Raw genomic sequence first — 27,873 nt, forward strand, 5'->3', positions numbered from 1 at the left:
AATTCATTCCATTGGAGACTGCAAAGGCTATCGGCCTTGACAACATCCTGACAATAGTACTGAAGACTTGTTTCAGAACGTCACGGCCCTAGTTAAGCTAGTCCAGTACAGCTACAACACTGGCACCTGCCCAGTAATGTGGAAAATCGCCCAGGTGCACACCCTGTCCACAAAGAGCATGACAAATCCAACACTGCCAATTGGTTATCACAATTCCTTCACAGCTCCAGTGTCCCAGGTTCGATTCCCTGCTTTGTTCACTGTCTGCGGAGTCTTCACGTTCTCACGTTTGCATGGGTTTACTCCCACAGTCCAAAGGTGTGCAGGTTAGGTGGATTGGCTATGCTAAATTGCCCTTCTTGTCCAAAAATGGTTAGGTGGGGTTATGGGGATAGGGTGGAGGTGTGGGGATAGGGTGGAGGTGTGGGCTTGGGTAAGAGGCTCTATCCAAGGGCCAGTGCAGACTAGATGGGCCGAATGGCCTCCTTCTGCACTGTAAATTCTATGAATTACCGTCACATCAGCCTACCTTCAATTATCAGTCAAGTAATGGAAGGGGTAATAAACAGTGCAATCAAGTGGCGCTTGCTTAGCAATATCCTGCTCACTGACACTCAGTTTGGGTCTGCCAGGGCCACTCAGCTCCTGACCTTGTTACAGCCTTGGTTCAAACATGGACAAAAGAGCTGAACTCTAGGGGGAGGTCAAAGTGCCTTCCCTTGATGTCAAGACGCATTTCACTGAATGTGACATGGAGCTGGAGGAAAACTGGAGTCAATGGGTATCAGGTGTGTACCCGAACAGTCGCCGTAGTGAGACAACCAGGGGATTTTCACAGTAACTTTGTTGCTGTGAAATCACTAATTAGTTGCATCACTAATAAAGATTATTAACAGCACTGTGGCTTTACCTACACCCCATGGACTGCAGCAGTTCAAGGCAGCTCACCACCACCTTCTCAACGGTAAGTAGGGATAAGCAATGAATGCTGGCATAGACAGCGACACCCAGATCCCTTGAATAAAATCAAACTTGGGAGGGTTGTAGGGTCAGAGGAGGTTAGGTACAAGATGAGGATAGAGATTTGAAACAAGGGTTAGAAATTTAAAATTGCAGCATTTTAGGACAGTGAGCCAAGGATAGCTGGTGTTAATGGAATGTGTTGCACCCAATCCTGTACATAGCCAGTGACAAGACATGTGTCATGAGGTGTCATGGGACAACAGTCAGGAAGAGGAACTTTAGGATCCCACCTGCATTACCATGGAATTGGCAACAACTCCTTGTAAAATAGCTCGAAAGGTACAAAATGATGAGTACAGGCCCACAAATGTAGTTATGTCCTGCATGATCTTCATTAATTGCCCCGTTTGAGTTAGGGGCATCGGGCCATTCCCAGAACGGAGAAGTTTATATCTATCATTGAAGACTGAATCTCTTTTCATCTGGAAAACAGACTGAAGTGTGATCCAATAAAGGCCTTTAAGATTACAAAAGAGATTCAACCGGCTGAACACAGAAGATATTTCCACTTATCATGAGCAAAATTAGTGGCCATAAATATAATAAATCCAGTAGGGTTCCAAGATAAACCAGAGAGTGGTTAGAATGAGAAACACAACACAAGGAGTGGTTGAGGTGATCAACAGATAGACTGAAGGGAACACTAGATAACCACACAAGGGAGAAAGGAATAGAATGATATGTTGTAAGTTGGGAGGAAGCTCTTATGGGACACAAGGATCATTTTGGATCTGCCGGGCCGAATGGCCTGTTTTTGCATTGTACATTCGATGAATGCCCTGATGTAATGGGCTTCTTTACCTGCAATCAAACAACGTGAAGTTGAAAAGTCCAACACACTGATGATGGATGCTGCGACTCTGACTTTGGCAATGTGAGTTATTTTCAGAATTTCCTTGGAAGATTAAAAATTGTGTCATACATTAATGTAACATGTTTCCCACATGGGAAATATGTATATCAAGTGAAGTGTCGTCAGCAGAGGCAGCATTACTCATTATAGACATGCTCTGCCATTTAACTTGATGCCGCAAGACACTGGCAACACTTTGTGAAGCTGCATAATTTTGTTCATAACTCACTGGCTCTTCCTGGCACCAAGCACAATGTGAACTGACCTACGTAAATCTTAATAAACTATTTGCCAAAGTCTTCAGAGGAAGATAACGTCAGACATATACAAAATGCTTTATTGTTTTTGGCATTGTGTGCAGATCATTCTCTGCAGGAGAAGCCACCCCCTTTATCCTGGCTGCTTGGAGAAGTAGTTGGAGAAGTTTGCTATACCACCTCCTCGAGCTTCTTGCGCCATACAATAAAATCATGGTTAATCTTCTAACTCAAATCTCTCCTGCCTGATCCTCATGTGTCTGAAAATCTGTCTCTGTTTTGAATAAATTCAATGACTGAGCATCCATTTTCTACAGTTGTGACCCCAGTTCCTTTGAAGTATGGCAGCAAGTTTGCTGCTCAGACGGATATTCTACCCTGTGCCAATAATATTCCCTCTCCAGCCTCCAATCTGTCCAGGGAATGCAGGAATATTTAAATTGGTGGAGCTCTCGCAGCATCACAAGTTGATACTTGTGCAAGTTTGGCAGTGATGGGATGCCTAAAGTGTTGAGTCGCTCTTCAGAATGTTTTATAGCACTTCAAAGCCAAAAAAACAATTTCTCAAATAATGCCAATTAAAATTCAACAGATCAGAGAAGCATCAAATTAATTGGCCACTAATCTGTTTCTGGTAGTGGTGGATGGACGAGTGGGGTATATAGGCAGACCAGTGCACCTCTTCGAGTACTGCCAAAAGGGAATTGTATCTCTATCTAAATTGGCAGGCAGGACCTTGGTTTAGCAGATTGCTTGAAATACATTTCAGCAGTTCGCTCAGTATTTTCCAGCCTAGATTTTTGAGAAAAACTAAGGAGCAAAACATCAAGAAACAAATAAGTACAGTCGCTTCATTTCATATTATATGTATTTCACAAAACTTTGATCATTGGATATAAAGCACAATTGGCGACTGAAAAAAATAATGGTTCTTGTTAAAGACAATTAGAGGTTTAAAAAAAGAACAATCACAGTTACATTTTTAAAGTTGTGTTATTTAAATTATTGATCCATACAAGACAAAAACTTAAATCGTAGAGCAGTGATTTCCTTGTATCTGCAGTATTAGTCTCCAATTTATAATTTTTGTTCCAGGGCCCCTTCCACAATGGGTCCCAATACAGCCACAGCTTCAATCTCCACTCGGCCTCCCTGCACAGGAGGAGGGAAAAATATCACAAAATTAGGCAAATATTTGACATGCTCTATAACACAGTGCAGCCCATGACATTCTTATGGGATCACAGAGTTTCTGGATACACAGAATTTGCAGCAAAAAATCAGGCCATTCCACCCAACAGTTCCATGCTAGAATGTATACTCTGTACGAGTCGCTTCCCAGCCTACTTCATCTCACCTGATCAGTCACCTATTCCTTTCTCATATGCTTACCTAGCTTCACATTAAATGTATCTGTGCTATTGATCTCATCCACTCAATGTACACTCACCAAGGCTCATCTGGAGCACCTTCCAAACCCATGACCTCTATCATTTAAAAGACAAGGGCAGCAGATGCACAGGAACACCACCACCAGCAAGTTCCCCTCAAACCATCCTGACTTGGAATTAAATAATTCCCTCACTGTTGCTGGATTAAAATCCTTGAACTCCTTCCCTAACAGCACTGTGGGTGCACCTACACCACAGGCACTGCAGCGGTTCAAGGCGGCAGCTCACCACCGCCTTCCCAAGGGCAATTAGGGGTGGGCAATGAATGCTGGTCTAGTCAGCGATGTCCATATCCTGTGGAGAAATTAACTTAAATTTGACAGCAAGTTCCACATTCTCACCACTTTCTGGGTAAAGAAGTTGATCTCAATTCCTTATTGGATTAACTTGTGACCATCTTGTGTAAACGGTCCCTGGTGTGGACTCCCTTCAAGTAGATATCTTGGTAACTGAACGGTTAATTAATTGAGCAAAACAAACAGCACACTTTTCAATTTCTTGTTTTCGTACTGCACATAAAGGCAAAGAATCAAAAGATACAGCAGCCACGTGGTTATTTTACTGGACTAACACAGGCAATCATGGATTCTAATCTCGCCATGGCAAACTAAGAAAATTAATCCCCTCATTATAATATTTGGGGAGGCAGTGGCCTAGATGTATTGTCATCGGACTAATCCAGAGGCCAGGCTAATGCCCTGGGTACATGGATCGAATCCCACCAAGGCAGGTGGAGGAATTTAAATTCAATTAAAAAATCTGAAATCAAAAAGCTCGGCTAATGGGTGATTTTCAGAAAAACCATACTGTCTCACTAATTCCCTTTACGAATGGTTCAGAATTATTGGGGTGTGGAATTCCTTTTTCCGAAGAGGTAGTGGAGGCTGGGCCTCAGAATTTATTCAAGGCTGAGGTAGACCGGAGGGGGGGGAAAAGAGGTCAAGGGTTATGGTGGGCAGTCAGAAAAATGGAGCAGAGACCGCAACCAGATCAGTCATGATCTTACTGAATGCTGGAGCAGACTCGAAGGGCCGAATAGTCCATTCCAGCTCTCGAGTCTGGTTCATATGAAGTTGTGCTCTCTGAAGTTCCCGTTGGACTTGTACAGCATAGGAGATCAAACACAAAAGGCAATGAGGATGAGATGAAGTGGAGAACTAGAATATACGGCTTGGCAGAATGTTAGCATTCTCACTTCAGAGTCATGTGACTGTGGATTCAAGGCTTACTCTACAACTTGATCTCGGAAGATACTGCAGTGCTTTGAAATTACCCTGAAAACCTCTCTCCAATACCCCTCCAGCTTGGGACAGGACCAAAACATATGAACGCGATTTGCAGGTGCCCCCCCACAACGTTCACAAACATTCTCTACTCCCTCAAAGAGTTGGCTCATCCTCGCCTTTGTGAGGTGCGCCCTATACACCACCTTCAGAGGCTGGTTTAGCACACTGGGCTAAATCGCTGGTTTTTAAAGCAGACCAAGGCAGGCCAGCAGCATGGTTCCATTCCCGTACCAGCCTCCCCGAACAGGCGCCGGAATGTGGCGACTAGGGGCTTTTCACAGTAACTTCATTTGAAGCCTACTTGTGACAATAAGCGATTTTCATTTCATTTTCATTTCAGCTGTATCAGCCCCAACCTTGTGCACGAAGTTGAGGCATGCACCCTCCTGGAGCACCTCACACCACAACCCCTCCTCATGCTCTCTCCCAACTCTTCCTCCCCCGTTGTCTTAATCCCCTCCAGCAGTGCCTTCCCTTCTCTCTGAATTGCCCCATAAATCACCGACTCCACCCACTTCTGCATTCCCCCGCCGTCAGAATCTCCTTGAACAGTGTGGAGGTCAGCACCCTGGAAAGCTCTGCATCTCCTTCTTAGCAAAATCTCAGACCTACTTATACAAAATCATTCCCCCCGCCCCAATCCATATTTTGCCTCCAGCTCCTTCAGTCCTGCAAACCGGCCCCCTAGAAACAAATCCTTTAATGCCCTGACTCCCTTCTCCTCCCATCTCCGAAAATCTCCCAGCCCACTTCCCTGGCTCAAATCTGTGATTCCCCTGAATCGACATTTCCATTGACCCCGCCCCCAGCCTAAAGTGCTGGTGCAACTGCCTCCAGATTTTCAACGTCGCTACTACTACCGGACACAAGTAGACTTACATTAACACTGCAATTAAGTTACTATGAAAAGCCCCTAGTCACCACACTCCGACGCCTGTACACGGAGGGAGAATTCAGAATGTCTTTCGGGACTTTGTGGGAGGAAACCAAAGCACCCGGAGGAAACCTACGCAGGCACGGGGGGAACGTGCAGACTCCGCACAGACAGTGATCCAAGCCAGAATCGAACCTGGGACCCTGACGCTGTGAAGCAACAGTGCTAATCACTGTGCTACCATGTCGCCCTGCGGGGCCGGGTTCAAATCCCACCGTGGCAGATGGTGAGATTGGAATTCAATAAAAATTTGGAATTAGAAGTCTAACGATAACCATGAAACCATTGTCGATTGTTGTAAAACCTTTCTGGCTCACTAATGTCCTTTAGGGAAGGAAATCTGCCGTCCTTACCTGGTCTGGCTGAAATGCAACTACATGACTACAGAGCCACAGCTATGTGGTTGACTCTTAACTGTCACTCAGTTCAAGGGCAGTTAGGGATGGGCAATAAGGATCATAGAATTTACAGTGCAGAAGGAGGCCATTCGGCCCATCGAGTCTGCACCGGCTCTTGGAAAGAGCACCCTACCCAAGGTCAACACCTCCACCCTATCCCAATAACCCAGTAACCCCACCCAACACTAAGGGCAATTTTGGACACTAAGGGCAATTTATCATGGCCAATCCACCTAACCTGCACATCTTTGGACTGTGGGAGAAACCGGAGCACCCGGAGGAAACCCACGCAGACATTGGGAGAATGTGCAGACTCCGTACAGACAGTGACCCAAGCCGGGAATCGAACCTGGGACCCTGGAGCTGTGAAGCCATTGTGCTATCCACAATGCTACCGTGCTGGCCCAGCCAGTGACGCCCACATCCTGTCAATGAATTTTTAAAAAGAGATGGGAGGCACTGAGAGCAAGAGTGAGGTTAAAGTCTGGAACAATTATCAACACCCAAGACCTCAATTACATGCTGACCAGCCATTCATGTGAAATGGGTGGGAAACAGAGTTAGCCAGGGGATACCAGGGGAAATTTGAGTGGGCGGAGGTTTCGGCTGACATTAAGGAAAGACTCACTGGAAGACAGGAAGGTCGCTGAGAGGGCTTTTTAAAGAAAAAATAAAGAAAGTTCTTGCAAGGGTTGTGGGAAAACAGGCAAACAAACCCTGAAGGTAAATTTTAAGATTCAAAGTTAGATCTATGCAGGAAATTGAAATCCTGATTTATGTTCACAGAGATTGAATTTGCAGTACAAAGAACAAAGAAAATTACAGCACAGGAACAGGCCCTTCGGCCCTCCCAGCCTGCGCCGATCCAGATCCTTTATCTAAACCTGTCGCCTATTTTCCAAGGATCTACTTCCCTCTGTTCTCCGCCCGTTCATATATTTTGTCTAGATGCATCTTAAATTATGCTATCGTGCCCGCCTCTACCACCTCTGCTGGCAAAGCATTCCAGGCACCCACCACCCTTGCGTAAAAAACTTTCCACGCACATCTCCTTTAAACTTTCCCCCTCTCACCTTGAAATCATGACCCCTTGTAATTGACACCCGCACTCTTGGAAAAAGCTTGTTGCTATCCACCCTGTCCATACCTCTCATAATTTTGTAGACCTCAATCAGGTCCCCCCTCAACCTCCGTCTTTCCAACGAAAACAATCCTAATCTACTGAACCTTTCTTCATAGCTAGCACCCTCCATACCAGGCAACATCCTGGTGAACCTCCTCTGCACCCTCTCTAAAGCATCCACATCCTTCTGGTAATGTGGCGACCAGAACTGCAGGCAGTATTCCAAATGAGGCCTAACCAAAGTCCTATACTGTAACTTGGGAGTGCCAACTCTTGTACTCAATACCCCGTCCGATGAAGGCAAGCATGCTGTATGCCTTATTGACCACTCTATTGACCTGCGTTGCCACCTTCAGGGTACAATGGACCTGAACTCCCAGATCTCTCTGTACATCAATTTTCCCCAGGACTCTTCCATTGACTGTATAGTCCGCTCTTAAATTAGATCTTCCAAAATGCATCACTTCGCATTTGCCTGGATTGAACTCCATTCGCCATTTCTCTGCCCGACTGTCCAATCTATCTATATTTTGCTGTATTCTCTGACAGTCCTCCTCGCTATCTGCAACTCCACCAATCTTAGTATCATCTGCAAACTTGCTAATCAGACCACCTATACCTTCGTCCAGATCATTTATGTATATCACAAACAACAGTGGTCCGAGCAAGGATCCCTGTGGAACACCACTGGTCACCGTTCTCCATTTTGAGACACTCCCTTCCACCACTACTCTGTCTCCTGTTGCCCAGCCAGTTCTTTATCCATCTGGCTAGTACACCCTGAACCCCATACGACTTCACTTTTTCCATCAACCTGCCATGGGAAACTTTATCAAACGCCTTACTGAAGTCCATGTATATGACATCTACAGACCTTCTCTCATCAGTAGATTTGTAATATTCTGAAGAGAATACAGGGCAAAACATGAAATTTGTTATTTGAACATTTAAAGGGGAATTGAATATAAAAATAGGAGGTTATGCTTCAGTTATAAAAGAATACCAGTGAGACCACATCTGGAATACTGTATAACCGTATGGTCACCTTCCTTAATGCGTTGAAAGGAAGGTTTATCAGACTAATACCTGGACTGGACGGTTGTCTGATGAGAAAAGATTGGACAGGCTGGCTTGTATCCACTTGAATTTAGATGTGTTAGATGTGATTTGATTGAAACATACATGATCCCGGATGTGGGAGAACCTAGAACTAGGGGTCACTGACACCCATTTAAAACGGAAGTGAGGCAAAACATTTTCTCAGAGTGGTGAGTCTTTGGAACGCTTTCAAAGTCTTTGAATATTTTTAAGACTGAGGTGGATAGATTCTTGATAAGCAGGGGGTTCTAGGTTAGCAGGGGTAGGTGAATTCAGATTGAGGTTATTATCAGATCAACCATGATCTTGTAAAAATAGGGGAAGGCTCGAGAGCCGGAATGGCCTATCCCTGCTCTTTGTTCGTATGTCTTCGACCAGTTTTTCTTCCCAATCGTCTAACATTTCCTAATTCTTCCCTCATGATCCAATGCCTTGGGTCAGTTCACCAGTACAAGCCAATGAGAGACACCGAACAACCAAACCATCTTACCCGTGGCAATGCAGCAACTTGGTAGGCAGCCCTGGCTGGGACGTTAGTTGTGAAATCTGAGAAGAAAAAAACCAAAAGTTTACTTCACTCATAATTGACAGCTGAGAAACAGGCCATTCTGTACAAATACTCTATCCAAGTGTTTATAGCCCTACAAGTGCCTCCTCTTACCCTGCTGTTCCTTTCTTTGTCATCTAGCTTCCCCTTATATGCATCTATGCTATTCTCCTCAGCCACTCTATAGTAAAATAAAAGACAATGCGTGGGTCAGAAGCAATAAATGTTTTTTATATAAACTGGAATAAGTCAGACGGGGGTCCTATTTCTGACTGTCAATGGGAAAGTGTTTAAGTATCGCTGTTAAATAGTAAATATCACTTCAGCATTCACCGTCATGGATTATAATTCGAGGAGTTATTAATCCCCAAACCCATCCATTTACAAACATGAGAGCTAGACGAGCTTTCGAGGGAATGCAATGAGTGCTCACTGGATTGATTGTTGGGATTTCACAGCCCAAGGTCTCCATTTGGATGAATGAAGGGAGGGTTTATTAAAACAGAATTCTTAAGATTTTGACAGGATAGACACTGAGAGGCTCATATCCTGAGTAACTCACCCCCTGACTCCCCAAAGCCCGTCCTCCATCTACAAGGCACAAGTCAGGAGTGTGATGGAATATCTCCACTTGCCCTGATGAGTGCAGGTCCAACAAGACTCAAGAACTCAACTCCATTCTGTACAAAGCAGTCTGCTTGATGGGTACCCCATCCACCACCTTAAACATTCACTCCCTCTGTCAGTGATCAACAATGGCAGTAGTGTACCATCTACATGATGCACTGCAGCAAGTCACCAGCACCTTCAAAACACATGATCTCTACCACCTAGAAGAACAAGGGCAGCAGATGCATGGAAATGCCATCACCTGCAAGTTCTCTACAAACGACACACCTTCCTAACTTTGAACTATATCCTTGTTCCTTCACTGTTGCTGGTTCAAAATCCTGGATCTCCCTCTCTAAAAGCACGGTGGGCGTACCTACATCACATGGACTGCAGCGGTTCAAGAAGTCAGCTCACCATCACCTTCTCAAAGGGTATTTTGGGATGGGCAATAATGTTAACCGTGCCAACGAGACCAGAGTCAAATGAAGGAATTAACGAGGAGGAACTTCTTCACTCACAGTTGTGACCCTTTAGGGTTCTCTACCCTGGGAGGCTGCCATTGCTCACATATTGAGTGTATTCAAGGCTGATATTGCTACATTTTGGATACTAAGGGAATATAGGGATAGAGTGGGGAAGTGGAGTGAGGTAGAAATTTAGCCTGCTCTGATTTATTTTGTTCTTACACTTGCACTGCTATAAAGCTATCCAAACATGAAGATCTATACTCACATTGCTTGTAAACATCGTTAACACAGTTGAAGTCGCTGATGTCTGCCAGCAGAACGGTTGTTTTTACAACTATAGTGTAAATAAAAAAAACCACTCCTCAGTAAGTGCTCAAAATTAAATCCAAGTCAATATGTCACAAAATATCTATCTTCCCAAAGCATGATTTAAGTAATATTCTCTGCCAGATTGTAAATTCAGCACTACTACACAAAATACATTACTCCATTAAGTAGATTTAATAACAGAGAATGCCAGAACTATATTCAGAAGGTTAAGGAGTATTGACAGAGAAAGGCACAGAGTTAATAGATTAGGTCAATGAGCTCACAGTTTAAGGTCATCGACCTGAAACATTAACTTTGCTTTCTCCACAGGTGCTGCAAGTTTCCTGCATTTTCCATTTTTAGATCAGGAAATCCAGCATCCAGTGTGGTAGCTTGGCCCCTTTGGGGATGATTGTTCTCAGGTCACGAGACCCGCTTGGGGCCTATTGCGCAGGAGCACGTGAACCCTGACCAATGGGAAGAAAATGTGTGACCCTGGGAGCAGGGGCCTAGGGAGTCAAAGAGCAAAGACCTCTATGATATACCTCTGTGCCTGCACACAGTTTAACCTCATTTTTGTCCAACGAATCACTCTCTGTCACTCAAGTAGCCTCCTCAGTTGTACCACTGCTATTACAGTATTTGGCTTTGTTTTAAACATCTCCGTTCCAGTTGAAAGTCGATTTGGCGATATTCCTTACTCAGCACAAATCATTTATTTATTTTTTGGATTATTCCCCCTCTACTTTGGACTTCCTGGTTTATGATTGAAAAAAAGCTCTTGCTGGCTCTGTGCAACAAGGAGGAACGCCACATTTCAGCCTCATACCATTATTGTAGTTACAGTTTGCAGCCTTGAGGATCTCTCCCATATTGACGAGTGCCTGCCACAGAGAACATTACAAATTAGTTCAGATGATCAGCCATTTCTTTTGTCACTGTTCTGTGTAAATTTACTTGGAACTTTAAAAAGATTTTCCTCACACATCTTTTTAGATTCCAATCATTTAAATAGCTACAAGCTTTTCAAAGTGAAGATTAATTTATGTTACAGTCTCGGAATGGAAAATGTTTGGAATTAAAGCACAGTCTGCATGCCCAAACCTGCAAATAACCTTCAAAGATTAGATCATAGATCATAATGACTCATAAAGTGCCCCCACGTTACTGCATTGGCAATAGTCATCAAGTCGTAATTGTTGATCAACCACAAAAATAATTCTCAGATTGTGTCAAACCTAGCCGGGTAGGTCCAGTGAAAAATAGCCAATTCTTTCAATCAGATTAGTTGTGTGTGATTTCAGAACAGTAAACGAGTGGTTTACAGAGAATAACCCGCTTGTGTCCTGGTAAGGGGCTGGTTTAGCACAGGGCTAAAGAGCTGGCTTTTAAAGCAGACCAAGGCAGGCCAGCAGCACGGTACAATTCCCGTACCGGCCTCCCGAACAGGCGCCGGAATGTGGCGACTAGTGGCTTTTCACAGTAACTTCATTTGAAGCCTACTTGTGACAATAAGCGATTTTCATTTAATTTCAACAAAACTCACTTACATTTGGGAGCATCTGCGATCTATAGGAACATAGAAAATAGCAGGAGTAGGCCATTCTGCCCTTCAAACCTACTCAGCCATTTGATACGATAGCTTTGACAAAGGGTCATCTGGACTTGAAACGTTAGCTCTTTTCTCTCCCTACAGATGCTGCCAGACCTGCTGAGGTTTTCCAGCATTTTCTCTTTGGTTTCAGATTCCAGCATCCGCAGTAATTTGCTTTTATCAATCCGGTGAACTTTTGTTACACTCCCTCCATGTACAGCATGTACATCCTTTCTTTGATGATGTTACAATTCCAGTTGGTGTTATAATTGGAGAGGAGTTCCCAGAATGGAACCCTGGCCCAAAAGACCATTAACTTTTATTTAGTTTTATTAAACATAAAATGTGGAGGAACAGAGCCACAGGGACCATTAATTAGTTTTAACAAGAAGGAAAATTAATTTATTAAACATGAAAAGTTGGATTATTGCACAATACTCCTTTACTCCCTCCATGGCTTAACAAATACACACAGTTTTAAAGGTTATCATGGATTACAAAGTGCATCTTAAATTATAATGGTCTCATTAACACAAAGTCCTTTTTAAGCACACATGATGACTGTGGTCAAATACACTCTCCACTCTGAACTCCAAGTGAATGCCTGTGGATTTTGGATTTCTCCTCAGAACTCCCTCCCTCTCAATGATGATTGTTCAAACTCCACTCCCAAAAAATGTTATAAAATCTTCTCTCATAATTATGCTTTCCCTCAACGGTTTGCATTCCAAAATCGAATCCAGATTTTCCAAATGACAATGATGAAAAACCTTTTCCATGACAAGTGCTGATGAGCTCGAATGTGCTGCATGGTGGATACAGACTCAATCTTGGCTTCAAAATGGCAAAAATGTGTTGTTAATGAAGCAAAGACATTACCTGCTTAGCTTCCTGTGTTGTTCCTCCAGTCACAAGCTGTCCAGTTGCAGGATCCAAACCTAGCTGCCCTGAAATGTACATGGTCCGATCCACCACCACTGCTTGGCTATAAAATACATTTACAAAGTGATTAGTCATACAGCACACCAAACAACAGTTCAGAAGGGTAAGGGAAGGCATTTGCAGGACCCAAAACATAAGAATTCTCTCTGCTTCTCTATTGGCTTCTTTAATCAATTTTTTGGTCAGCAGTCCTAATATCTCCTTATGTAGCTCAGCCTCAAATTCTGTCTGATTAGACTTCTATGACAAACCTTAGGATGTTTTACTACGTTAGTGGTGCTCCATAAATACCTCTTCCAACTTTAGAAAAAGACTCCAGATAGAGTCAAAGGGTCAATAGAGTTTTTCTAATGCCCTGATTCAATGCCTAACAATTAATGTTGCTGGAGCATTATATGCTCATGAAGCTTCCATCGAATTGCATCTCTTAAAATTGTGCAGCTATACATCAGCAGCTCTTACATTCGATCCATGGGCTTATCCTATCCACAATGATAGCCAGGGATGTTACATTGAGCAACATAAACATTGGCCCAGATTGAGGTTTACAGACCTCCTGGAGATCGCACTGTGTGGGATCTGAGACCAGATTGGAGCAAGTCTCTTCTCTAAGGCATGTAAATAAGTACAATAGCAAGAAAGTATCTTGGGTGAAGATGAGAAATAACAAGGGGAAGACGACACTGGTGGGAGTAATCTTTAGGCCCCCAAACAGTAGCTAGACTGTAGGACGGAGAATAAATCAGGAGATAATAAAAGCATGTAAAAAAGACAGGACTTTAATCACGGGTGACTTCAATCTTTATGTAGATTGAGAAATTCAAATTGGCAGAGGTAGCTAGGAGGAAAAAGTCACAAGAGTGTATTTGGAACAGTTTTCTCGAACAATATATTTTGGATCCAACCAGGATCAGGCTATTTTGGATTTGGTAATGTGCAATGAGGCAGGTTTAATGAATTATCTCAGAGTAAAAGATCCCCTCAGAAGCAGTGACCATATCATGGTAGAATTTAGCATTGAGTGTGAGAAACTTGGGTCAGAAACAACTGCGTTACAATTAAATAACGGTAAGTGTAAAGGAATGAGGGCAGAGTTGGCTGGAGTTGACTGGGAAAGGATTTAAACAGGAAAGATGGTTGATCAGCAATGACAGACGTTTCTGAAAATAGCTCATGACTTACAATAAAGATATACCCCAGTGAGGAAGAATGATTCTAGGGAGGGATAATTCAACCATGTTTCACCGAGAAGTTAAGGATAGTCTTAAACTGAAAGAAAAAACAGACAATGCAGCAAAGATTAGTGGCAAGCGAGAGGATTGGGCAAGTTTTAAAAACCAAGATGACATAAAAGAGGAAACTATAAACTATGAGGGTAAACTAGCAAGTAATATAAAAAAGGACAGCAAGAGTTTATTTAAATATATAGAAAGGAAGAGAGAGGCCAAAGTGAATGTGGGTCCCTTGGGGCATGAAATTGGGGAAATAATGGGGAGCAAGGAAATGGCAGAGGAGTTAAGCAAGTATGTTGTGTCAGTCTTCACAGTGGAAGACACTAATAACATTCCAAAAGTACTAAATAATCAATGGGCAGAAGGGGAGGTGGAAAAAGAGGAGGAAATAAATACAATCACACCGGGAAAGAAGTATTAAGGAAATTAACAGGGCAAAAGGCCGATATGTTCCCTGGGCCTGATCGGTTGCATCCCAGGATATTAAAGAACCTAGCTACAGAGATAGTGGTAGTAACCTTCCAAGAATCCTTAAATTCGGGGCAGCACAGAGGTTAGCACTGTTGCCTCACGGCGCAGAGGACCCGGGTTAGATCCTGGCCCTGGGTCACTGTCCATGTGAAGTTTGCACATTCTCCCCGTGTCTGCATTGGTCTCACCTCCACAACCCAAAATTATGTGCAGGGTAGGTGAATTGGCCATATGAAATTGCCTTTTAATTGGAAAAAAGGAATTGGGTACTGTAATTTTTTTTTTAATCCTTAAATTCTGAAAAGTGCCAGAGGATTGGAAAACTGTCAATGTAACACCTTTATTCAAAAAGGGAGGGAGACAAAATGCAAGTAACTGTAGTTAGCTTAACTTCAGTCATTGGGAAAATATTGAGTCCATTATAAAGGATGTAACAGCAGAGCATTTAGAAATGCAGAGAATCAAGCAGTTGGCATGGATTCATGAAGAGGAAATAGTGTCTGGCAAATTTATTAGAATTTACAAACAGGATAGATGAAGGGGAACAAGTAGATGTAATATCCTTGGATGCCCAAAAAGTGTTCGATAAGGTACCATACAAAAGGCTATTTAAAAGGCTATATAAAAGAGTCCATGTTGTTGGGTATAGTATATTAGGACGGGAAGGTAGGAATGTAAGTGGTGAGAATGAAGCAAAGGACAGGGTCTACAGAGGGATATAGACAGGTCGAGTAGACACAAACTTGGCAGATGGAATACAATATAGGAAAATGTGAAGTTATGCACTTTGTTAAGAATAAAGGAGCTGAATATTATTTAAATGGGGAAAGACTGCAGCACAGAGGGATTGAGCGCCTCTGATTCATAAATCACAAAAGACTAGAATTCAAGTTCAGCAGTTAATAGGAAAGGAAAATAGAAGTTGGCCTTTAGGAAATGGAATATGAAAATAGGTACGCCTTGCTGAAACTATACAAGACATTAATTAGCCTACCCCTGGAATACTGTGAACAGTTTTGGTTCCTTTATCAAAGGAAAGATGTACTGGAATTGGAGGAAGTCCAGAGGTTCACGAAGTTTATTCCGGGTATGGAGGGACTTTCTCATGAGGAGAGGTCGAGTAGATTGGGCCTGTACTCATCGGGCCTGTACTCATTGGAGTTTAGCAGAATGAGAGGCCACCTTATTGAGACATATCGGATTCTCAGGGGGTTTGACAGGGTCGATGCTGAGAGGATGTTTCCCCTTGTGGGAGAGTTTAGGACCAAAGGGTAGAATCTCAGAGTGAGGGGTCACCCATTTCATTCAGAGATGAGGAGGAATTTCTTTCTCAGAGGGTAGTGAATCTGTGGAATTCTTCACCGCAGAGAGCTGTAGAGGCTGGGTCGTAGTATGGTCAAGGCTGAGACAGACATTTAAATTCAGGTAGATTATTAATCAGTAAGGGAATCAAATGCTATGGGGATCATAGAATCCCTATACTGCAGAAGGAGGCCATTCAGCCCATTGAGTCTGCACTGAACCTCCGAAAGAGCACCTTCCTAGGCCCACTCCCCTGCTCTATCCCCATAACGCCACCTAACCCGTTGGACACTAAGGGACATTTGGCATGGCTAATCCACCTAACCTGCAGATCTTTGGACTGTGGGAGGAAACCAGGGCACAGGAGAATCCCACGCAGACATGAGGAGAGTCACCCAAGGTGGGAATCAGACCTGGGTCCCTGGAGGTGTGAGGCAGCAGTGCTACCTCTGTGCCATGCATAAGGCAGGAAAGTGGAGCTGAGGATATCAGATCAACCATGATTTCTTTGAATGACAGAGCAGATTGGTCGAATGACCTACTTCTGCTCCTACATCTTATGGTAAAAGCTCTGTGGTCAACTGTCAGTGTGTGAGGTGAATTACTGATTACTGCAAATTCCAAGCAAACACAGCGCAGGGATGAAGGACTACTGTGGTCAGATAATTATGGAATTAAACCCCAGAGATGGGGTGGGTGGATGAGAATGGAGAGGCAGAAGAGAAAACTACTTGGAGAACAGTAGAATAATGAAAGAAAGTGATGCATCTGCAAACTGCACTAATTTATTCCTAACAATCACGTGGCATTGGCATGTTAAACATCTATTAATAATTAACAATAAATACAAGATAGGTCAAGAAATGATCTAACATTGCAAAGTCTGTATTGTGCAGATTGCACAAGACTTATAAACACATTTCACTGCAATAAATAACCCCACAGCTAAACCTCTTGCAACCAGTGGTGGAGGAGAGGACCAGAAGTCAATCTTTACTCAGTTTTAGATTTACTCACAAAGTGAGACATTACAAATATATACAGCTAACCACATAAGGGGATTTAAGGCCTGGTAACCAAAATCTTGGTCAATAAGGTAGATTTTAAAAAGAGGAGAGGGAGGTAGAGAAGTGGAGATGTTCAGGGATAGAATTTCAGAGCTTAAGGCCCAGGGCAAGAGGCAATGGTAAAATAGGGGTAATGTCACTGGATTAACAATCCAGGAGAATGCTCTGGAAGGTACAAGTTTAAATCACACCAGGGCAGCTGAGGGAATTCAATAAATTAATAAATCTTTTTATCAAATTTCCCAATCAAGGGGCAATTTAGCGTGGCCAATCTAATCCGTCGACCCTGCACATCTTTGGGTTGTGGGGGTGAGACCCACGTAGGGGAGACTGCATTAATTAATAAATCTTGAATAGAAGGCTAGTCTCTTTAATAATGATTTTGAAACTACCAGATTGCTATTAAAATAGATAGTAAGAGGCATAAAATTAACTTGTGGTTCTGCCCCTGAAAAATCAGACAGGTTCAGACCATGTGAAAAATGCAAATGTTAACAACCAACATTCACACACACAGCAACTGTTCGTACTGACACAGACCAAAAACATCTGAACGTTATTAATATCCAGAAAAGGTTATCAGTTTTTAAAACTATTAATACATAGAACAGTACAGCACAGAACAGGCCCTTCGGCCCTCGATGTTGTGCCGAACATTGTCCAAAACCAAGATCAAGCTATCCCACTCCCTGTCATTCTGGTGTGCTCCATGGGCAGCACGGTAGCATTGTGGATAGCACAATCGCTTCACAGCTCCAGGGTCCCAGGGTCGATTCCGGCTTGGGTCACTGTCTGTGCGGAGTCTGCACATCCTCCCCGTGTGTGCGTGGGTTTCCTCCGGGTGCTCCGGTTTCCTCCCACAGTCCAAAGATGTGCAGGTTAGGTGGATTGGCCATGATAAATTGCCCTTAGTGTCCAAAATTACCCTTAGTGTTGGGTGGGGTTATGGGGATAGGGTGGAGGTGTTGACCTTGGGTACGGTGCTCTTTCCAAGAGCCGGTGCAGACTCGATGGGCCGAATGGCCTCCTTCTGCACTGTAAATTCTAATCCAATAACCGCTTGAAAGTTCCTAAAGTGTCCGACTCCACTATCACAGCAGGCAGTCCATTCCACACCCTAACCATTCTCTGAGTAAAGAACCTACCTCGGACATCTCTCCTATATCTCCCACCCCGAATCTTATAGTTATGCCACCTTGTAACAGCTACATCCACCCGTGGAAATAGTCTCGGAACGTCCACTCTATCTATCCCCCTCATCATCTTATAAACCTCTATTAAGCTGCCTCTCATCCTCCTCCGCTCCAAAGAGAAAAGCCCTAGCTACCTCAGCCTTTCCTCATAAGACCTATCATGCAAACCAGGCAGCATCCTGGTAAATCTCCTTTGCACCCTTTCCAATGCTTCCACATCCTTCCTATAATGTGACCGGGGCGAAATTCTCCAACCCCACGCAGGGTCGGAGAATCGGCCGGCAGCGCCGATATTGCCGCTCCCGCCATGTTAAAGATTCACCCACCCGCCATAAAACGGCGTTCTTCAAATCCCGCCGGTTGCCTCGGAAAACGGCTGGCGCCGGCGGGATGCCATTGTTTTATTAAGCTTTTTTATTCACCGGCCCGGATGGGCCGAAGTCCCGCCGACGTGGCCACGGGTCACGTCGGCGAAAATCAAAGTAGGTTTATAACGGCGTCAACCATTGATGATGGTTGACGCCGTTCAGTTACCTACATCGAGTGCGGGGGGGGGGGGGGGGTAGGGGGTAGGGGTAGAGGTAGGGGGGGTGGGGGTAGGGGTAGAGGGGGTGGGGGTAGGGGGCAGCGGCATGCAGAGGGGGGGGGCGACGGTGCATTGGCCCCAGACATCCATTGGATGGGGGCATCAGCAGATCTTCCTCAAGGCTCCCCTTCCTCCCAGCTGCCTTGTCTTTGTTTGAGAGAGAGAGAGAGAGAGAGAGGGAGTCCCGTCCGTCCTCTGGCTGAGAGCAGGGCTTTGGTGAGTATATTGCAATCTGCCTAAACCCAGGAATATTGCCTGGTTAGAATGAAGAGGGAAATGCTGGGATCCCGGGGTGGGAGATGTGTCTGGATTTGTCTATTTCTGCTTCAGCCTCTGCGATTTCAGGTCAGTTTCACAACAACAGGAAAAACTCTCGGAGAGAGAGGGAAAAACTTTTGGCAAAGTTTCTGGGTTCTGCCTTTATAATTCACAGCGCGTTTTTCCTGCCGGTCAAGGGCGTCACGAAGGTCTTCGGTGAATTTCTCCCCAGAACTGCACACACTACTCCAAATGTAGTCTCACCAGGGTCATGTACTGTTGCAGCATAACCCCGTGGCTCTTAAACTCAAGCCCCCTGTTAATAAACGCTAACACACTATAGGCCTTGTTCACGGCTCCATCCACTTGAGTGGCAACCTTCAGAGATCTGTGGACATGAACCCCAAGATCTCTCTGTTCCTCCACATTCCTCAGAACCCTGCCGTTGACCCTGTAATCCGCATTCAAATTTTTCAAAATTGCTAATACATCCTTCCTCAGAACATCTACCTCCTCCAGCCTACCCGCCTGTGTCACACTCTCATCTTCAAAAATATCGCCCCGCTCCTTGGTGAACACTGAAGAAAAGTATTAATTCAATGCCTCTCCGATTTCTTTCGACTCGATGCACAAGTTACCACTACTGTCCTTGACCGGCCCTAACCTCACCCTTGTCATTCTTTTATTTCTCACATAAGAGTAAAAAGCCTTGGGGTTTTCCTTGATCCGACCCGCCAAGGACTTCTCATGCCCCCTCCTAGCTCTCTTAAGCCCTTTTTTTTTTAAAGCTAATTCCTTGCTACCTTGTAACCCTCAAGCGACCCAACTGAACCTTGTTTTCTCATCCTTACATACGCTTCCTTTTTCCTCTTGACGAGACATTCAACCTCTTTTGTGAACCATGGTTCCCTCACACGGCCATTTACTCCCTGCCTGACAGGGACATACCTATCAAGGATACGCAATATTTGTTCCTTGAACAAGCTCCACTTTTCATTTGTGCCTTTTCCTGACAGTTTCTGTCCCCATCTTATGCTCCCTAATTCTTGCCTAACCGCATCATAATTACCCCTCCCCCAATTATAAACCTTGCCCTGCCGTATGGCCCTTTCCCTCTCCATTGCAATAGTGAAAGACACCGAATTGTGGTCACTATCTCCAAAGTGCTCTCCCACAAACAAATCTAACACTTGGCCCGGTTCATTACCCAGTACCAAATCCAATGTTGCCCCCCCTCTTGTCGGCCTATCCACATATTGTGTCAGGAAACCTTCCTGAAGGGCAGCACGGTGGCCTAGTGGTTAGCACAACCGCCTCACGGCGCTGAGGTCCCAGGTTCGGTCCCGGCTCTGGGTCACTGTCCGTGTGGAGTTTGCACATTCTCCCCGTGTCTGCGTGGGTTTCGCCCCCACAACCCAAAAATGTGCAGAGTAGGTGGATTGGCCACGCTAAATTGCCCCTTAATTGGAAAAACTAATTGGGTAATCTAAATTTATAAAAAAATTTTTAAAAAAAGGAAACCTTCCTGCACACACTGTACAAAAACTGCCATCCAAACTGTTCCAATCTCTGTTTGGAAAGTTAAAGTCACCCATGACAACTACCCTGAGACCTCCACACCTATCCCTAATCTGTTTTGCAATTACTTCCTCCACATCTCGATTACTATTTGGGGGGGCCAAGAGAAAACTCCTAACAACGTGACCGCTCCTTTCCTATTTCTAAATTCGGCCCATATTACCTCAGTAGGCAGATCCCCTTCAAACTGCCTTTCTGCAGCCGTTAAACTATCCTTGATTAACAATGCAACTCCTCCACCTCTTTTGCCACCTTCCCTACTCTTGCTGAAATAATCTATACCCCGGAACTTCCAACAACCATTCCTGTCCCTTTTCTAACCATGTCTCCGTAATGGCCACAACATCCTAGTCCCAAGTACCAATCCATGCTCAAAGTTCACCTACCTTATTCCAGATGCTCCTTGCATTGAAGTAGATACACTTCAACCCACCTTTCTGTCTGCCGGTACGCTCCTACAACCTTGATGCCCTCCTCAGTACCTCACTACTCTCAACACTAGCTTCTGGACAACAGCTAGTTTTCCCACCCCACACCGACAAATTAGATTAAACCCCCCCCCCCCCCCCCCCCCGGAAGAGCCGTAGCAAATTTCCCTCCCAGGATATTTATGCCCCTCTGGTTCAGGTGCAAACCGTCTGTCTGTACAGGTCCCACCTTCCCCAGAATGTGCTCCAATTATCCACGTACCTGAAACCCTCCCTCCTACACCATCCCTGCAGCCACGTGTTTATCTGCACTCTCTCCCTGTTCCTCACCTCACTCGCACGTGGCACTGGCAACAAACCAGAGATGACAACACGGTTTTTCCTGGCTCTCAGCTTCCACCCTAGCTCCCTAAATTCCTGTTTTAAATTCCTGTCCCTTCTTTTACCTATGTCGTTGGTACCGATGTGTACCACAACATGTGACTGTTCCCCCTCCCCCTTAAGGATTCTGAAAACACGGTCCAAGACGTCACGGACCCTGGCACCCGGGAGGCAACATACCATCCGTGAGTCTCTTTTGTTGCCACAGAATCGTCTATCTGTCCCTCTAACTATCGAGTCCCCAATAACTATTGCTCTCCTGCTCTCCCTCCTTGCGTTCTGAGCCACTGGGGGCGGACTCAGTGCAGGAGATCCGTTCACCGTGGCTTAGCCCTGGTAAGTCGTCCCCCTCAACAGTATCCAAAGCGGTATACTTGTTACTGAGGGGAACAACCACAGAAGATCCCTGCATTGACTGCTTCCTCCAGCCCCTCTCACCGTCAACCATCTATCTTGATTCTTTGGAGTAACTATGTGCCTGAAGCTACTATCTATGACCACCTCTGCCTCCCGAATAATCCGAAATTCATCCAGCTCCAGTTCCTTAACGTGGTTTCTGAGGAGCTGGAGATGGGTGCACAGGTGAAATCAGCAGGGACTGATGGCGTCCCTCACCTCAAACATTCTGCAGGAGGAACATTGCACTGCCTTCCCTGCCATCCCCTCTAGATAAAACACGAAAAGAAAGAAAGAGCTTACCTGTTATTCATTCTACCCCTTAGGTTAGAGGAGGTGGAAGGGTGGGGGACACTACAAGTGTAGTGTCTAGGGTTTAGGAACTGCCCAACTTATTCCAAATCCCGCTCCCAATTTTCCTTGGCTGTTGTTGACTAACAGGTGGTAGTGGATATGGAATGATTAGAAAACTAAGACACAAGCCCAAGATACAGGGAGGTAGTGGTAAACCCAAGATACAGGGAGGTAGTGGTAATATCACTGGACTAGTAATCCAGAGGGATGACTAATGATCTGAGGAAGAGAGTTCAAATCCCACCTTGATCGTGGAACTTAAATTCAGTTAAACAATCTGGAACTGAAATAAGTCTCAAGAATGATGACCACGAAACTACCATTGAATAAAAAGTATTTGATTCACTAATGTCCTTGAGAGTCTGGGCTATAAGTGACTCCAGACCCACAACAATGTGGTTGACTCCGCTCTCTCCAGTGAGAAGCCCCAAGAATCAGCAACCATTGTGGACCGGGACCCTTCATCTGTAATCCACCCTCTAAACACAAAAATTGTTATGACTGACTTTACTTGTTGCAAGGTCAAGTTTTTAAATAAATTTTATTTTTGTACACTTGTGTGTTGTTTTTTTGTATTCGTGGGTAGTTTGATATATTTATACATTTTAAACTTTTAGCCGAGTGAATTTTCGCAATAAATCAAATTCTTTAATTGTTAACTTAAGATTGGCTTATTTCTTGAACTAAGATATGCATAGCTAAATACATAAATCCAAACTCTGTCCCACTTTAGTTTTTTCTAAATAAAGAGAGAAGTCAGTTTACCCCTGTTAAACCAATCCTAACAATAAAAAATAAATCTGACCATCGGTGTACACTCAAAAAACAAAGTGCCTTATTTGAACAAAAGTCCAACACACACTCAGTTCTGCCGTTCTCTGGTACCTGTAAATTCCAAGTCTGACTGGAGCTTTGGGAGTATAGGTACAAACCCTCCTTGTAGCCATTGTCGATATCATCCTCACTCCCAGGATCAGATTAATACTAAAGCAAAGTGACCTTTGGAATACACTATTGCCGGAATATTATGGCTGTCATAAACACTTCTTGTCCATACTTCGGATTTTTTGTGACTCTTATAGATAGAATTTACAGTGCGGAAGGAGGCCATTCGGCCCATCGAATCTGCACCGGATCTTGGAAAGAGCACCCCTACCCTAATCAAGACCAAGATTAGTTTGCAGAAAATGTTCTGATCCCAGTTGAGGTTATAACTGGACGAGGAGATCCCAGAATGGAACCCTGGCTCAAGAGACTATAACTTTTTTTTAAATAGAAGTTGGAAAAACAGTTACAGGATTTAACAAGAAAAAACATTTAATAAACATGAAAAAATTAGACTATGATACAATACAACTTTATTGTACCCCTTAGCTTAACAATTATACACAAATTTCCGAATTAACACAGATTACAAAGCACATCTTAATCGCTAGTGGTCTGATTAACACAAAGTCCCCTTTTAAGCACACAAGATGATTGTGGGCAAATACACTCTGAACTCAAGTGAATGCTTGTGGATGTCTCCTCAGAATTCCCCAGATGATTGTCATGTGAGAGTTTCCAAACTCCACTCCCAAAAAAACTTTAAAATCTTGGCTCATAATAATGATTTTCCTTAGCGGCTTGCAGCACACCAGGTTTTCCAAAGGACACTTTTAAACAAAACTTCTGCTCCACTTTTAACAGTGCATCCAGTCCAGGATTTTGCACTAACCCCGTTACAAATTGCCTTGACTGCTGTGCAAACTGCTCACGATTGCTTTAACTCTCAATTTGCAGATTGTATTAAAATGGCATCAGACATTTAGCTTTGAAGGCTGCTGTCCCACTTTAAATCTAGTTACTACAATTGCCTCTTTAATTCAGAACACTTTGTTTACTCTTCCTTTAATACTTCTGAACCATACCCTGGTCTCTGTTTTCTTAAAAACTGTTTAAGACAAATGAAGTTATGTCCCAATTCTTGTTATCTGGACTGTAATTTATACATTAGGCAGCCTGTCTTTTTGTAGTTACCATCCTTTCCAGTCTTTCTTCTGGCAGAAGTGAGAGATGTTAACTCCTTGAGGTCCTGCCCACAAATTCAGCTAAAACTAAAGCTTAAAAGCTTCTCTACCTTACAAGACCAAGGCCCCAGTTGCTAAGCAACATCCGCAGACCTCGGCTGGCCTATTTATTCTTCATGCTGTAGCCCTTTCTAGAAGCACCATAGAACCACAATTGGAACTTAAGCAATCCCCATCCTTACAAACATCTTTGCCCAGCATGAATCTAACTGTAGGTTTTACCCTTCCAGACACAGGCATTAAATTAATCCTACGTAAAACTATATCTTGTTTTCCAAAACAAATAAAATACATCTTCATTTTGTTTACGGAACTGCTTCAGCTTTTCCTTCTCCCTGCCCATGCGTCTTCAATCTGATTGGTTAATGAGATACCCAGTTGCTTCCTCTGCTTACTGTCGAGACACTGTCTTATCTAACTACTACAAAACACACATATAAAATGCACAGCAAGTTTGTGGGGAAATGTAATGGATGGGAAACACTGTTCATTCACATCTATCCATAAAAAACCTGGGCCACAGAATCTCCATCTATCTAAATATGAAAAACACAACACACTTATCCAAGCTGACAGAAGTCAAGCACAGATTTGCCAGAGCGTGTAAGTAGGAAAAAGGTTATCTGGTCATCGTTTCAATGCTGTTTGTGGGGCTTTGGTGAGCAGAAAGTGGCTGCCGTGACTCCTGCTTTAAGCAGTGACATTAAAAAAACGGCATTTCCTGTAGAAAGTTTTGGGACTTCCTCTGGCCATCAAAGGCTGCAAACTATACATTGGAAAAGTAATGCATTGATGGTAAAGGACTTTAGGACGTGCAAACGACTTCTAATGCATGGTAGAAATGCAACTTTTTAGTAACATAATTAAACTTGAATGACCTGTTGAATGAAAGGGGGGGGGGGGGCTACATTACTCCACAGGTTGCTCAAATACAAGTAAAATACAACAGCTGTTGGGAGATTTGAAATAAAAACAAAAAGTGCTGGAAAGACTTAGCAGATCTGGCAGTGTTTGTGGAGAGGGAAACAGAGCTAACATTTCGAGTCCAATATGACGCTTCTTCGGAAATCCATCGGACTTTGTACTTTACATTTGGACTACGTGTTTCAAAGCAAGAATGTGCATTCATATAGAATCTTTCACGACCTCCGGAGCACTTTATAGCCAATGAAGCACTTCTGATGTGTTGACCTTCAATTTAAATGCAACTATTTTATAAGAACACAGCCGTTCCAATATGCTGATATGACTTGCCAACCTACGGTATTGTTTAAAAGCTATCTAATCCCGCTCCACCTCCTTATCAAACGTTACTGAGCAGGGTTTACCTATAGGGACCGATTGCACCTGGTGCCTTGGTGGTCCTGACGATCCTCCTCACCAGCGCTGCCATTCTCTCCGGGCAAGAGTCCAAACAGGGCAGCCACGTGACCCTCCAGACCTCCCAGTTACTACCGCGCATGCGGGCGCCCGGTCCTCAGAGCAGCCCGGGAATTGTAGTTCCAGCTGGACCCATCTCCCATGATGCCCCTGCCGCGCAGCCGCACTGCCTGCCGGTGGCCAAGAGGCGCAGTAACTCTCGTGGTGTTCGGTTGGTCTGAGCCGGCCCGGCCGCTTGCCTGCATCGTCCGTTCTCTGAACCGAGAACTTCCCGCGGCAGCCTCGGTAGGTTTTCGTTCGCAAGGTGACCGGATGCGGCAGATCATTTGGGGTATTTTCCTGGCCGAATAAGGTTTTGATGCTTGCGGCAGCGTCGGGCGGAAAACCGTTCCGACGTCCGTTACGCGCGCGGCCGGTTTGGAGCATGCGCAGTTCAGCAGCACTCGCGCACGCGCAGTGATCTCTGTCTGCCCGGCAGTCACGTGATCCTCACCTCATGCCCTGCTTGGGCAGTGACATTCTCCAAGGAAGGAGATGCTCAATTGGGACTCAAATATGGGAGCTTAAGCTCTTTTTTTGGTAATTTTTTTTCATGAGACAGGCTGGACCAGCATATGTTGCCCATCCCTATCCCCCCTTGAGAAGGTGGCTGTGAGCTGCCACCTTGGAAGGGCTGCAGTCCATGAGGTGTAGATACACCCACCGTGCCGTTAGGGAGGGAGTTCCAGGGTTTTGACCCAGCGGTACAGAAGGAATGGCGATTCATTTCCAAGGTGTGTGGCTTGGAGGGGAACTTCCAAGGTGGTGGTGTTACTATATATCTTACAACACCAGGTTAAAGTCCAGCAGGTTTGTTACAAACACTAGCTTTCGGAGCACTGCTCCTTCCTCGGATAAATCAGTGAAGCAGTGCTCCGAAAGCTAGTGTTTGTAACAAACCTGTTGGACTTTAACCTGGTGTTGTAAGACTTCTTACTGTGCTCACCCCAGTCCGACGCCGGCATCTCCACATCATATATCTGCAGCCCTTTGTCCTTCGAGCTGGTAAAGGTCATGGGTTTTCAAGGTGCAGTGTATCTTGTAGATGATGCATACTGGAGGGAGCGTGAGTTGAAGAATGTGTGTGGGGGTGCCAATCAAGTGGGCTGTTTTTTTTCCTGAAGGAAAAAGTTTTCTTGAGTATTGTGGGCAATATTCCATCACACCCCTAATTGTGCCTTGTAGATGGTGCACAGGCTTTGTAAGTTCAGGAGGTAAGTTACCAGCTGCAGAAGCCCAGTCTGTCAGCTCGTGTCACAGTAGTCCAATTCATTTTCTGGGCAGTGATAAAGCCCAGGATGCTGATAGAGTCAAGATTCCTTAACAAAAAAGTGGCTGGCAAATATTCTGTTGCTCAATTGACTGCTGAATTAGACATTATATTGAGGCTCCAACTGCCTCCTCAGGCGTACATGAATGATCTCATGAAATTATAGTGAAGAAAAATAAGATGGAGATTTCTCCCTCCTGTCCGATCCAAGATTTAGCTCAACAAACCTTCTCCAAACAGGTTATCGGATCATTATTTTTTGTGGAACTGCTTGTGTGTAAATTGGCCTGTGTGGAGTGTTTTCTATCTTACAAAAGTGACTAAACAATGCTTTGGGACATACTATGGTGTGTAGAGTGGTATATAAATGCAATTCATTTTTTTATATCTTGTCCTAATTGGCTGACCCTTTATCTTAAGACTATGACCCCCTACTTCTAGATTCTCAGTATCTACCCTGTCGCACCAATTAAGAATTCCATGTTTCAACAAGATCCCTTGAAGCATTTGAACTCCAGAGTAGGCCAAAGGGGTAGCACAAGTGGCTAGCATTGTGGCTTCACAGCGCAAGGGTCCCAGTTTCGATTACCTGCTGGGTCACTGTCTGTGCAGAGTATGCGCGTTCTCCATGTGTCTGCGTGGGTTTTCTCCGGGTGCTCCGGTGTCCTCCCACAGCCCAAAGACGTGCAGGTGAGGTGGATTGGCCATGCTAAATTGCCCTTGGTGTCCAAAAGGTTAGATGGGGTTATTGGTTGCGGGGATAGGGTGGAAGTGAGGGCTTAAGTGGGTCGGTGCAGACGTGATGGGCCGAATGGCCTCCTGCACTATGTTCTAAATCAATTCACCTTTGCTCATTGGACAACTCTTTCATCACCAATCAATCTTTGCACCCCTCTAAAGCAAGCATATCTACTTGGGTAAGCAGATCAGAGCTGTATGCTGTACTGTGGGTGTGGTCCCACCAAAGCCTGTACA

At 44.4% G+C, this 27,873-nt stretch overlaps 2 protein-coding genes across 5 annotated transcripts in view; one reads left to right on the plus strand and one right to left on the minus strand.

Moving 5' to 3' along the window:
• Positions 1–2,983: 2,983 nt before the first annotated feature.
• Positions 2,984–25,998, minus strand: rida (reactive intermediate imine deaminase A homolog). Of its 3 annotated transcripts, none has more exons than XM_038808603.1 (6): positions 25,538–25,983; positions 12,832–12,937; positions 11,188–11,242; positions 10,315–10,383; positions 8,914–8,969; positions 2,984–3,285 (listed from the first exon to the last, which is right to left on the minus strand). In XM_038808603.1, the coding sequence occupies exons 1-6, from the start codon at positions 25,669–25,671 to the stop codon at positions 3,211–3,213; spliced, it is 495 nt and encodes a 164-aa protein (XP_038664531.1). In that variant the 5' UTR covers positions 25,672–25,983; the 3' UTR covers positions 2,984–3,210. The 3 variants fall into 3 exon arrangements, with proteins under 3 accessions (XP_038664531.1, XP_038664532.1, XP_038664533.1); XM_038808604.1 differs by lacking the exon at positions 25,538–25,983 and adding an exon at positions 23,026–23,126; XM_038808605.1 differs by lacking the exon at positions 10,315–10,383 and having other exon boundaries at positions 25,538–25,998.
• The window catches only part of pop1 (POP1 homolog, ribonuclease P/MRP subunit), a 71,656-nt gene continuing 69,540 nt past the window's right edge, over positions 25,758–27,873 (plus strand). For both annotated transcript variants that reach the window (XM_038808601.1, XM_038808602.1), the window contains exon 1: positions 25,758–25,874. The gene's annotated coding sequence lies outside the window, so the exon portion shown is untranslated. The remainder of the gene's footprint in view (positions 25,875–27,873) is intronic.

Source organism: Scyliorhinus canicula, chromosome 10 (genome assembly GCF_902713615.1).
Source record: "Scyliorhinus canicula chromosome 10, sScyCan1.1, whole genome shotgun sequence".
In the NCBI taxonomy this organism is placed as follows: domain Eukaryota; kingdom Metazoa; phylum Chordata; class Chondrichthyes; order Carcharhiniformes; family Scyliorhinidae; genus Scyliorhinus; species Scyliorhinus canicula.

What these genes read in the sequence shown, in the direction of transcription:
- rida (XM_038808603.1), bottom strand. Translation starts at nt 25,671, where the DNA reads ATGCGCGGTAGTAACTGGGAGGTCTGGAGGGTCACGTGGCTGCCCTGT. An exon ending in GGTGCAATCGGTCCCTATAG is followed by an intron (nt 12,938 to 25,537) that starts GTAAACCCTGCT and finishes TGTATTTTATAG; the next exon opens with CCAAGCAGTGGTGGTGGATC. An exon ending in CAACACAGGAAGCTAAGCAG is followed by an intron (nt 11,243 to 12,831) that starts GTAATGTCTTTG and finishes TCTCTGTGGCAG; the next exon opens with GCACTCGTCAATATGGGAGA.